The sequence below is a fragment of the Macaca thibetana genome, chromosome 2 (genome assembly GCF_024542745.1).
Source record: "Macaca thibetana thibetana isolate TM-01 chromosome 2, ASM2454274v1, whole genome shotgun sequence".
Classification (NCBI taxonomy): Eukaryota; Metazoa; Chordata; class Mammalia; order Primates; family Cercopithecidae; genus Macaca; species Macaca thibetana.
The window spans coordinates 87678457-87691554 of NC_065579.1; the positions used below are offsets into that span (position 1 = coordinate 87678457).

At 41.7% G+C, this 13098-nt stretch overlaps 1 protein-coding gene across 10 annotated transcripts in view; it reads left to right on the forward strand.

Annotated features, from left to right (window-relative positions):
- Positions 1-13098, forward strand: part of LOC126948402 (kelch-like protein 24) — a 172850-nt gene that overhangs the window by 139819 nt on the left and 19933 nt on the right. For 9 of the 10 annotated variants that reach the window (XM_050780153.1, XM_050780155.1, XM_050780154.1 and 6 more), the window contains 4 exons: positions 136-347; positions 1785-1943; positions 7069-7245; positions 12158-12341. In XM_050780153.1, the coding sequence (XP_050636110.1) occupies positions 136-347; positions 1785-1943; positions 7069-7245; positions 12158-12341 (732 nt within the window). Of the gene's footprint in view, positions 1-135; positions 348-1784; positions 1944-7068; positions 7246-12157; positions 12342-13098 lie in introns of those variants that run through there. The other variant, XM_050780159.1, reaches the window with a different exon arrangement.

Genomic DNA, 13098 nt, shown 5'->3' on the forward strand with positions numbered 1-13098 from the left:
TTACAGAAAAGAAGGAGGAAAATGGGAAAGGAGAAGGAATGGCACTAAAAGGGAAACATCTCTCTGGGCTCATTTTTATGTTAAAGCTTTGCTTGATACATTTTGTGATGTTGCTGTCATTCACTGTATTTTTAGATCTCCAGTCTGGCTCAGCTGCCAGTGGTGGGAGTGGTGCCGGAGGAGGAGGAGGTGGTGGAGGCAGTAGCAGTGGTGGAAGCAGCAGTGCAGGAGGAGGAGGAGGAACAGGAGGAGGAACAGCAGGAGGAGGAACTCAAAGTACCGCCGGCCCTGGAGGGATATCTCAGCACCTGACTTACACATCTTACATCCTCAAGCAAACTCCCCAGGTCTGGTTATCTGTAACTGATATTTTAAATCATTTAGCTATTTGGTAACTATGCTTAATCATAATTGATTGACCTTTACAGCTCTGGGATCAGGATTCAATACTAACACCTTAGCCATGTTATCTATAGCTATATCTTGGCTGGGTGTGGTAGCTCATGCCTGTAATCCTGGCACTTTGGGAGGCCAAGGAGGGTGGATCGCTTGAGCCCAGGAGCTTGAGACCAACCTGGGCAACATGGCGAAACCCTGTCTCTACTAAAAATACCAAAATTAGCTGGGCGTGGTGGTGCGTGTCTGTAGTCCCAGCTACTCTGAAGGTTGAGGTGGGAGGATTGCTTGAACCTGGGAGGTTGAGGCTGCAGTGAGCTGAGGTCGCACCACTGCACTCCACCCTGGGTGACAGAGCAAGACCCTGTCTCAAAAAAAAAAAAAAGAAAAAAAAAACTTTTTATCTTTTTGTGCTCGTTTTGAGAGAAGAGGAAATAGAGATTGAGAAACACTTTAGTAACTTATCCAGGATCTTCCTGCTAAGCTAATGGTAGAATTTGGGTTTAAGCCAGGCACAGTGGCTCACGCCTGTAATCCCAGCACTTTGGGAGGCCAAGGCAGGCAGATCACCTGTCAGGAGTTCAAGACCAGCCTGGCCAACATGGTGAAACCCCGTCTCCACTAAAAATACAAAAATCAGTTGGGTGTGGTAGTGCATCCCTGTAATCCCAGCTACTTGGGAGGCTGAGGCAGGAGAATCTCTAGAACCCACGAGACAGAGGTTGCATGAGCTGATATCACTCCATAGTATTCTAGCCTGGGCGACAGAGTGAGACTCTTGTCTCAAAAAAAAAAAAAAAAAAAAAAAAAAAAAAAAGAATTTGGGTTTAAACCCAGATCTTCCTGCCTTAAAGAAAGATTTCTACTATGCTGATTGCCTCCCAAATCCATGAGGTAATAAACAGTATTAATGTACAGTTGAAAAGTTGCTCGTAGAAAGGAGTGATCAAAGAGACAGTATCAAGTTGTAATATTTAGAGTTGGGTTAGATTTGATTAGGAACGGGTTTCCTCCTCCTCTCGTCATTAAAGTCTTGGCTCTTTTCGAAGGAAAGTCATAGAATTTTGGTTCCAGATGTTCTTATTGAGAAAGATGTATAGTTATCAGTCTGAATGATTAAATCCAGCTTTGAGGACTAAATCGCAAAACAGAGTTTTCAACAGACTGCTCTGTAACTACGGTGCAAAGTTTGAGAGGTGGGGATAACTGTTGGAAGTAATACTTAGAGCACAACTATTCTTTTGAATTATTTTGCCTACATCGCAGAATTAAAGGGGAGAGCGCTGTAGCTTGTAAAATGGGATGTTACATGTTATTTAGGGGATCAGAACAGTCCATTTGAATTTAACAAATTATCGGTTAGTTCTTTGTATTTTTTTCTAACTTAGGGCACATTTTTAGTTGGCCAGCCATCACCCCAGACTTCTGGAAAACAACTCACCACTGGGTCAGTGGTCCAAGGAACACTGGGAGTCAGCACGTCTTCTGCACAAGGACAACAAACGCTAAAGGTCATCTCTGGACAGAAAACCACGTTGTTTACACAGGTAAATATGCCCATGCACACACCCCAAATATGGGGTGACTATGGCATTTATTTACATATTTACATGTAGTTTCTCTCTTTTCACAAAGAAATTAAGGTTACATAAGAAAATGAACAATAAGGCCCGGAGTGGTCGCTCAAATGCCTGTAATCCCAGCACTTTGGGAGGCCAAGGTGGGTTAATTGCCTGAGGTCAGGAGTTCGAGACCAGCCTGGCCAACATGGCCAACATAGTGAAACCCCGTCTCTACTAAAAATACAAAAATTAGCCGGGCGGGATGGTGCACACCTATAGTCCCAAGTACTCAGGAGGCTGAGGCAGGAGAATCGCTTGAACCCGGGAGGCAGAGGTTGCAATGAGCCGAGATCGCGCCATTGCATTCCAGCCTGGGCGACAGAGCGAGATTTTGTCTCAAAAAAAAAAAAAAAGGAAGAAAGAAAGAAAAGGAACAATAAAAAAATATAGAAAAACAAAAACGAATCTTGAGGTTTGGGAAAATATAAGTAGAATGAGAAAATTAAGGCCCCAGGTGTTATTCTGATATGTAAACAGTCAAGGTATCTTGCACAGTTAATAAAATCAAGGTATAAATTTTATAGCAAAGACAAAATGAGAAGCATGGTCAGTTTTAAAGTCACACTATATGTGAGAAAGAAAAAACACATATTTCGTTAGAAGAAACAAAGCTTTCTTGACACTTTGTTGTAAAATTTCTCCAGATGGACTTCACGTAGAAGAGGTAGGAGGATCCGCCTGCCTCGGCTTCCCAAAATGCTGGGATTACAGGCGTGACCCACCACACCTGGCCTTGTTTAGAATTTTTGCAAGGGATACTGGTCAGTAGTTTTCTTAGTAATTTCTGTCTGGTTTGGTATCAGGGTAATACTGGCCTCATAAAATGAAGTGAAAGCTTTTTCTTGCTTTTCTTTTTATTGGAAGAGTTTATATAGAATTGGTACTATTTCTTAACTGTTTAATTGAATATACCAGTAAAAGCCATATTAGCCTGGAGTTTTCCTAATTGAGAAGGTTTTTATACTACAGTTTTAAATTTCAGTTTATTTACTAGATATGGGACTGTTCAGGTCATTTCTTTTCCTTTTCTTTTTATATATATTTTTTGAGACAGAGTCTTGCTCCGTTGCCCAGGCTCCTGGGTTCAAGCAATTCTCCTGCCTCATCCTCTCAAGTAGCTGTAATTACAGGAGCCCACCACCACGCCTGGCTAATTTTTGTATTTTTAGTAGAGACGGGGTTTTACTATGTCAGTCAGGCTGATCTCGAACTCCTGACCTCGTGATCTGCCTGCCTCGGCCTCCCAAAGTTCTGGGATTACAGGCACAAGCCACCATGCCCAGCCCGTTTTCATTCTTGCTTTTTATAATTATGTGTCTTCTCTTTTTATTGATCAGTCTAGCCAGGGGTTTATCAGTTGTATTGATCTTTTCAAATTAGCAGCATTTGGTGTCCTAATTTCTTTTTTGTCAGATGTCCTTACCCATGTTAAACAGATACAAGGCCCCGCAATTCACTGTAGGCAGTTCTTTTAAATCTTCCTCAGATTTCATACCTGCTTGTGTTGCAGCAGTGCGCAGGTGAGACAATTCCTGTTGCCCCTCCCTCCTTGCAGGGACTGGCTATCTTTAATCTTCAGGTTACTTGGCTACTTTGAGATTTCAGCCCTCCAATATGTTTCAGAAAAATAAGATTTTCTAGTATATTCAGCCTTTTCTTGTTAGAGTAGGCGCAACCATGCTTTACAGCCCTCTGTTTCCTATGTGGAAGCAAAAGTCCCTGACCAAACGGATTTTAACTTGACAGAGAAAACTTTATTTTTATTTGTTTATTTTTTTACATATTTTTTTGAGACGGAGCCTTGCTTCATCCCCAGGCTGGATTGCAGTGGCACAATCTTGGCTCACTGCAGCCTCCGCCTCCTGGGTTCAAGCAATTCTCCTGCCTCAGCCTCCTGTGTAGCTGGGATTACAGGCGCGGACTGCCACGCCTGGCTAATTTTTGTATTTTTAATAGAGGTGGGGTTTCACCATGTTGGCCAGGATGGTCTCAATCTCTTGACCTTGTGATCTGCCTGCCTCGGCCTCTCAACGTACTGGGATTATAGGCGTGAGCTGCTGCACCCAGCCTTTACTTTTTTTTTTTTTTTTAATTTTTTATCTTTCTGACTCAAGATCTAACAGAAAAAACTTTAAATTGCTGTGGTTTCAGATTACATAATACAACTAAACTTGAGGAAACTTCCACTAGTTGAGCTTTAGTGTAGCATCAGAGAAGAGTAACAACAGTACTTGAAAGAGCTGTTAAAATACTCTTCCCTTTTCCAACTACATATGGGGATATATCTCAAACCAACACAGCAAGCACCGCAGGAAGGAGGAAGCAGGGGGCGCAGGGCATGGAGAGTACTGGAAACTGAATAGAACTAGCTGCTCTTGCTGCAGTACCCAACACATCACCCTTCTAGTTGCCTCAAGCTTCTGCCATCACCAGATGTGGAGCATATCTAGCATTTTTCCACGCTTCTATGGCAGATTCTCCTGGCATGTCCTGCATAAGGCTTTTATCACTTGGCGAGGCTTTCTTCTGCAGCTTCTTGTCTGTTTTTCATAGTTGCTTGTCCACTATTGGACTCCTCAACTACTTCTTGAACACAACCAGGAGAATACATTTATTTATTTATTTATGCCTTTTCTGTTTTTTTTGGATTTGGTGCTGAGAGGAATATTGCTGTCCACAGTGAAGATAAAATGGCACAAATGTTTATGCAGTGAACTCTGTGGCAGCAAAATACATAAAGTGCAAAGACTATTAAGAATATGAGGAGAATTTGATAAAACTACAGTCACAGAGAAGAATTTTAACATGTCTCTCAGCATTTAGCTAATCAAGTGGATAAATCTTTTTTATTATAAAGGATTTGTATTGGAATAACACTACTAACAGGCTTAATTCTGTATCATGGAGACACAGAATACACATTTTGCTGGTATGTCTATGGAACGTTAACAAATTGATTATATACTTCACCACAAAGAGACTCTCTTAGCATATTTCAAAAGTAGCATCCAATGTGCTTCATGCTGTTACTCAATAAAAAAGTCAAATCAATAACAACCAAAAAACTTGAAAATTAAAATACTCTTCTAAATTCTTTGGTCAAAAAAATCCAAATAAATTATGGATGATTTTAGCTGTTAATACAAATGACAATTTTATTAGGGTTCCCCAGAGAAACAGAACAAATATAATATATAGATACTAAGAGGAAATGTATTACGGGAATTGGCTCATGTGATTATGGAGACCAAGGAGTCCCACGACATGCTGTTAGCAGGCTGGAGAGCAGGACAGCTAGTGGTGTGATACAGTCTGATTACAAAGGCCTGAGAACTGGCGGGGATGGGAGTGAGGGGCACACTGGCATTAAGTCCTGGAGTCTGAAGGCCTGAGAACCAGGAGCTCTGATGTCTAAGGGTAGGAGAAGATTGATGTCTCAGCTTAGGAAGAGAGAGAGAATTCGCCCATTGTCCGCCTTTTTGTTCTATTCAGGTCCTTGACAGATTGGATGATGTCTGCCCACGTTGGCAAGGGCGGATCTTCTTTACTCTGTCTAGTGATTCAGATGCTGGTCTCTTCCAGAAATAATATTTTATCAGGTATCTGGGCATCCCCCAGCCCACTCAAGTTGACATAAAATTAACCATCCCAACAGTACTTCTTATTAAAACCTGTGGAAACAACCCAAACCAGGCTCAAGAAAATTCAAAGCTTTAAATGCTTTTTCCTTTTAGCCCCGCATCCTTTAAGATATAACAAAATAATGCATAAATCATAAGTATACTGTTCAATGAGTTTTATACTCATGCAACCACTATCGCAATCAAGATATAGGATAGTTCTATCACTCTTTTTTTTTTTTTTTTTTTTTTTTTTTTCCTGAGGCGAAGTTTCGCTCTTGTTGCCCAGACTGGAGTGCAATGGCACGATCTCAGCTCACCGCAAACCTCCGCCTCCCAGGTTCGAGCGATTCTCCTGCCTTAGCCTCCAGGTAGCTGGAATTACAGGCATGCGCCACCACCCCCGGCTAATTTTGTATTTTTAGTAGAGATGGGGTTTCTCCATGTTGGTCAGGCTGGTCTCAAACTCCCGACCTCAGGTAGTTCGCCCGCCTCAGCCTCCCAAACTGCTGGATTATAGGCATGAGCCACCGCGCCCGGCCCAGTTTTATCACTCTTAAAACATTCCCTGGTTCAGGCACTGTAGCTCATGCCTGTAATCCCTGTACCTTGAAGGTCTGAGGCAGGAGGATCACTTAAGCCCAGGAATTTGAGACCAGCCTGGGTGACATAGGGACACCTTGTCTCTACCAAAAAAAAAAAAAAAATTAAAGGCCAGGTCTGGTGGCTAATGCCTGTAATCCCAGCACTCTTTGGAGGCTGAGGCAGGTGGATCACGAGGTTAAGAGATCAAGGCCATCCTGGCCAGCATGGTGAAACCCTGTCTCTACTAAAAATACAAAAATTAGCTGGGCATGGTGGCGTGCACCTGTAGTCCCAGCAACTCCGGAGGCTGAGGCAGGAGAATTGCTTGAACTGGGGAGGCAGAGGTTGCAGTAAGCCAAGATTGCGCCACTGCACTCCAGCCCAAAAAAAAAAAATAAGAAATACATAATTTGTAAGTGGTTCTCCAGTACTAAAATGCTAAGCCTATATCTAATTTAGAAGACCATTCACTTACCCATTTAAATCTGGCCCCATCTAGGGTTGATTTTCACGTTTAAAGATTATACGTACATTTAAGAGTACGTTGTAATCAATTATTTTGAAAACAAGTGACCTATTATCTTTGAAGACACTGCTGCCAAATAGTAACTTGCAATTGCATTTCTTTACTTGTTTTATATTGGGGTAAAGGGATATTTATAAGTGAAAGGTCATAAAATTTGGAGCTTGTTAGAAAGGTGCATAAACACCTCATGTGGGTTCGATTGGTAAGACTTTCCTGGCTGGTCTCCAATTCTTGGGGCATATCTCAACTGTCAGTAAGGAATGAGTTATGTCTATTATCCCAGGCAACATGATTATTTCTGCCCATTTTGTTTCTGCAGGCAGCTCATGGAGGACAGGCATCTCTAATGAAAATATCCGATAGCACCTTGAAGACTGTGCCAGCCACCTCACAGCTCTCAAAGCCTGGAACCACAATGCTGAGAGTAGCAGGAGGGGTTATCACAACTGCCACTTCCCCAGCTGTGGCCCTCTCAGCAAATGGTCCTGCACAACAGGTGAGAAATAGCACGTCAGTAGAGAATCCTAATGAAACATGAAGGTGGTATAAATACACAGAAGATGTCCAGTAGGCACACCAGTGGGCCTTTTTAAAATACTGAACTATTGCTTTTTTTTTTTTTTTTTTTTTTTTTTAAAAAGAAATATTCACATACCATAGAAGTCCCCATTTTATAGTATACAGTTCAGTAGTGCTTGTTACCATTCACATGGTTGTGCAGCTCTCATTACCATCATCTAATCCCAGAATATTGTATCCCAAAAAGAAGCCCAGTACCTATCAGCACTCACGCCCATTCCACCTTCTGTAGTTCTAGGCAACCGCTGACCTACTATCTTTCTCTGGATTTGCCTATTTTAGACATTGCATATAAAGGGAGTCATAGAACATGCCCTTTGGGTCTCTTCTGGTGCTTAGCGTTACTTTTCAGAGTTCATCCATGTTGTGACTTGCATCAGTACTCCTTCCTTTTCGTGGCTGGATAATACCCAGTTTGATGGATATACCATATTTTGTTTACCCATTCATCAGTTGATGGGCACTGGAATTATTTTCTACTTTTTGAATAATGCTGCGGTGAATATTTGTCTACAGGTTTTTGTATAAACACATTTCTATTTCTCTTGGCTGTATACCCAGGGATGGAATTGCTGGATTATATGGTAACTCTTTTTTTTTTTTTTTGAGATGGAGTCTTGCTCTTGTCGCCAGGCTGGAGTGCAGTGGCGAGATCTCAGCTTACTGCAACCTCCATCTCCCGGGTTCAAGCAATTCCCCTGCCTCAGCCTCCTGAGTAGCTGGGACTACAGGCGCACACCACCGCGTCTGGCTAATTTTTTGTATTTTAGTAGAGACAGGGTTTCACCGTGTTGGCCAGAGTGGTCTTGATCTCCTGACCTCATGATCTGCCCGCCTCAGCCTCCCAAAGTGCTAGGATTACAGGCGTGAGCCACTGCTCCCAGCCTACAGTAACATTTTCTGGAACTGCTGAACTGTTTTCCCAAGTGGCTACATCATTTTAGATTTCCACCAGCAATATACGAGGGTTCCAGTTTTTCCACAAACTCACCCAAACTTGTTCTCGTCCTTTTTTTTTTTTTCATTATAGCCATTGTAGTGGGTGTAAACTAGTGTCTTACTGTGGTTTTGATTTGCAGTTCCCTGATAGTTAATGATATTGAGCATCTTTTCATGTATTTACTGGCTGTTTGTATATCTTTTATCCATTTACATCCTTTGCCCATTTTTTAGTTGGTTGTCTTTTAATCATTGAGGTATAGGAGTGCTTTATGTATTCTAGATATGTCTCTTACCAGATTTGCAAAAATTTTCTTGTACTCTGAGCTGTCTTTTCACTTACTGATAGTATTGAACCATGCCCAGCTAATTAAACCATGCCCACCACTGTGCCCAGCTAATTAAAAACAAAAGTTTCTAATTTTGGTTTTCATTCCTTTTTTAAAAAAATGTCAATTATGATGGGTCCGTAATCAGTGTAGATATTCACAGGGTACACGTGATGTTTTGATGCAGGCGTACAGCATGTAATAACCTCATCGGGGTCATTGGGATATCTGTCACTTCAAGCATTTATCTTTTTTTAAAACCAATTCTGCTCTTTGTTACTATAAAATATATAAGAAATTATTGCGAATTTTGGTCACCCTGTTGTGCTATCAAATACTAGATCTCTTTTTTTTTTTTTTTTTTTTTTTTTTTGAGACGGAGTCTCGCTCTATCCCCCAGGCTGGAGTGCAGTGGCCGGATCTCAGCTCACTGCAAGCTCCACCTCCCGGGTTCACGCCATTCTCCTGCCTCAGCCTCCCGAGTAGCTGGGACTACAGGCACCCGCCACCGCTCCCGGCTAATTTTTGTATTTTTTTAGTAGAGACGGGGTTTCACGTGTTAGCCAGGATGGTCTCGATCTCCTGACCTCGTGATCCACCCACCTCGGCCTCCCAAAGTGCTGGGATTACAGGCTTGAGCCACCGCGCCCGGCCCAAATACTAGATCTTACTCATCCCTTCTAACTATATTTTTGTACCCATTAACCATCCCCACTTCCTCCCTCCCTGCTGCTGCCCTTCCCACCTTCTGGTAACCACCATTCTTCTCTGTCTTCATGAGTTCAGTTGTTTTCATTGTTAGCTCCCACACATGAGTGAGAACATGTGAAATGTATTTTTCTGTGCCTGGCTTATTTCACTTAACATAACGTCCTCCAGTTCTATCCATGTTGCAAATGACAGGATTTCATTCTTTCTTATGGCTGAATAATATTGCATCATGTATCTGTATCACATTTTCTTTATCATTCACCTGGTGGTGGACACTTAGGTTGATTCCAAATCTTGGCTGTTGTGAATAGTGCTGTAATAAACATGGGAGTGCAGATAGCTCTTCGTATACTAATCTCCTTTCTTTTGGGTACATACCTAGCAGTGGGATGTGGATCATATGGTATTTCTATTTTCAGTCTCTTGAGGACCCTCTGTATGTTCTGTATCGTGGTTGTGCTAACTTACATTCCCACCAGCAGTGCACGAGGGTTCCCTCTTCTCCATATCCTCACCAGCCTGTCTTTTGGATGAAAGCCATTTTAACTGGGTGGGATGATTTCTCATTATAATTCTGATTTGTGTTTCTGTGACAATTAATGATGTTGAACATTTTTTTATTTGCCTGTTGGGCCATTTATGTGTCTTCTTTTGAGAAATGTCTGTTCAGATCTGTTGCCCATTTTCAAATGAGATTATTTGACTTTTTTCTATAGAGTTGTTTGAGCTTCTTGTATATTCTGATTATTAATCCTTTGTCAGATGTGTATGTAGTTGGCCAGTATTTCCTCCCATTCTGTGGGTTGTGTCTTTGTTAATTGTTTTCTTTGCTGTGCAGAAGCTTTTTAACTTGATGTGATCCCATTTATACATTTTTGTTTTGGTTGCCTGTGCTTTTGAGGTATTGCTCAAGAAATCTTTGCCCAAACCAATGTCCTGGAGAGTTTCCCTAATGTTTTCTTGTAGTAGTTTCATAGTTTGATGTCTTAGATTTAAGTCTTTAATCCATTTTGATTGCATAGTGAGAGCTAGGTGGTCTAGTTACATTCTTCTGCATAAAGATATCCAGTTTTCCCAGCACAAGTTTTAATAAAAGTCCCAATTTACCTATTTTTCTTTTATTGCTTGTTCTTTTGATGTCACATCTGAAAAACCTTTGCCTAATCCAAAGCCACAAAATTCAAGCCTGTGTTTTCTTCTAAGAGTTTTATACATTTAGCTCTTACATTTAGGTTTCAGATTCATTTGGGTTAATTTTTTTTTTTTTTTTTTTTTTTTTTTTTTTTTTAAAGCGATGGAGTCTCATTCTGTCGCCCAGGCTGGAGTGCAGTGGTACGATTTCAGCTCACTGCAACCTCTGCCTCCCGAATTGAAGCGATTCTCCTGCGTCAGCCTCGCAAGTAGCTGGGACTACAGGCACCCACCACCTTGCCCAGCTAATTTTTTTTCTTTTTTTTTTTTTTCGTATTTTTAGTAGACATGGGGTTTCACGGTGTTAGCCAGGATGGTCTTGATCTCCTGACCTCGTGATTCATCCGCCTTGGCCTCCCATAGGCATAAGCCACCGTTCCCAGCCACTCGAATTAATTTTTGTACATGGTGTGAGGTAGACACCAAACTTTATTCTTTTTAATGTAAATATCCAGTTGGCCTAGAAACATTTATTGAAAAACCATCTCTCAGCTGTCTTGGAAGCCCACAGACTTGAATGATGTGACTTGACTTCTCAAGCTTCATCTCCTGCAGCTGCTGCTTCTCTTCCTGTGCCTCTTCACGAGTCATACCACTCTGCTTTGCAGTTCCTTGAACATACAGTGTTCTTTCATGCCTCACCAACTTTCTACATACTCTCCTTTGCCAAGAAACCCTGGCATCTCTCCCTTTCTCTGTCTTGAATCTGGAAGATTCCCCTAAAGTGCCTGATGTTTTACCTGAAGCTGTTCCCTGTACCCTCCCCTTTCTATTCCTAGGCAGAAGCAGTACCTTTCTTCTTGGTTGTATTGGTGACATTTGCCTGTGCTTGCCATAGCATCATCATACTTAGGTGACTGTTTCCGTGGTAGCTTTTATCTCAGAGCCTTAGCACTTAACCATTATGCCGGCCATGCAGTAGATGTTTGTTGAATGAAGTGACAGACTTTAAACATTGTCACGTATTCTTAATAAAGCTCATTTTTAGTCCATGTGTATATTCTGAGAATATGTCCTCCTAATTTTTTGGTGATGAAATTGCCTTTTATAAAGGGATATAGGCCAGGCGCAGTGGCTCACGCCTGTAATCCCAGCACTTTGGGAGGCTGAGGCGGGCGGATCACAAGGTCAGGAGATCGAGACCATCCTGGCGAACACGGTGAAACCCCATCTCTACTAAAAAAAATACAAAAAAATTAGCCGGGTGTGGTGGCGGGCACCTGTAGTCCCAGCTTCTAGGGAGGCTGAGGTAGGAGAATGGCGTGAACCCAGGAGGCAGCGGAGCTTGCAGTGAGCGGAGATCGCGCCACTGCACTCCAGCCTGGGCGACAGAGCGAGACTCTGTCTCAAAAAAAAAAAAAAAAAAATATATATATATATATAAAGGGATATAATAGGTGGTGAATTTAAAAAATATGATCACCCTATGATACTTCCTTGTTTTACGTTTTTTAAATTTTCTTGGTCCATGAAATGTAAAAGTACAGGAACCATTGAACTACAGAAGTAATCTTTTTTAAATGGTATGGCATTTACTAAGTAGTCACTAACACCTAATAGATGATACTTAGTGTGTGTGCTGTGTGGCCATCACTGTTCTTAGTCACTCACTCTACTTCCTTCCTGAATTGTGTTGTTTCTGGCCCCATGGGTGAGCAGTCTGAGGGAATGGCTCCCATGTCTTCATCTACGGTCAGTTCTGTAACGAAAACTTCTGGGCAGCCGCAAGTGTGTGTGAGCCAGACCACCGTGGGAACCTGCAAGGCTGCCACCCCCACCGTCGTCAGCGCCACGTCCCTCGTGCCCACACCAAACCCCATCTCTGGGAAAGCCACAGTATCAGGTGAGTTTCATTGTGATATTATTTCTCTCTCTTTTCTGTCATAGGGCTAGAATATTTTTGGAAGATCTTGTTTGTTTGTTTGTTTGTTTTAGATAGCGTCTCACTCTGTTGCCAAAGCTAGAGCGCAATATCACAGTTTCTTGACTCACTGCAACCTCTGCCTTCCAGGCTCAAGCCATCCTCCCACCTGAGCCTCTTGAGTGTCTGGGACCACAGGCACACATCACACCCAGCTAATTTTTTGTGTTTTTGGTAGAGATGGGGTTTCACCATGTTGTCCAGGCTGGTCTCGAACTCCTGAGCTCAGGTGATCCACCCCCCTCGGCCTCCCAAAGTGCTGGGACTATAGGCGTGAGCCACTGTGCCCAGCTATTTTTTGGAGGGTCTTAAGCAATATTTTGTATAATAAATTGTTAAAAGTAATTAATCCAGCAGCATTTTTTGAACAGCTACTTTTTAGATAAATTATTTTTGTTTAAAAATCTACATATCAGATTTTGTCTGAGACTTTAAATTATCATTTGAAAGTTACTATTTGAATTTTTGAATGATATAATAAAACCTTAGCCACGCAGAACCCTACTAGGTATTTTAGTTTTTTTTATAATGTAATTTTGCAGAGAGCCAAGAGTTTGCTTTCCTTAAAGTACTAATTTCTTTTTTCCTATAATCAGTGTTGAATAGAATTCACTATAAAATGTATAGCTTTCTTTGCTTTCATAAACAAAGTATATAAAATATATCTTAGCCTTGGTGA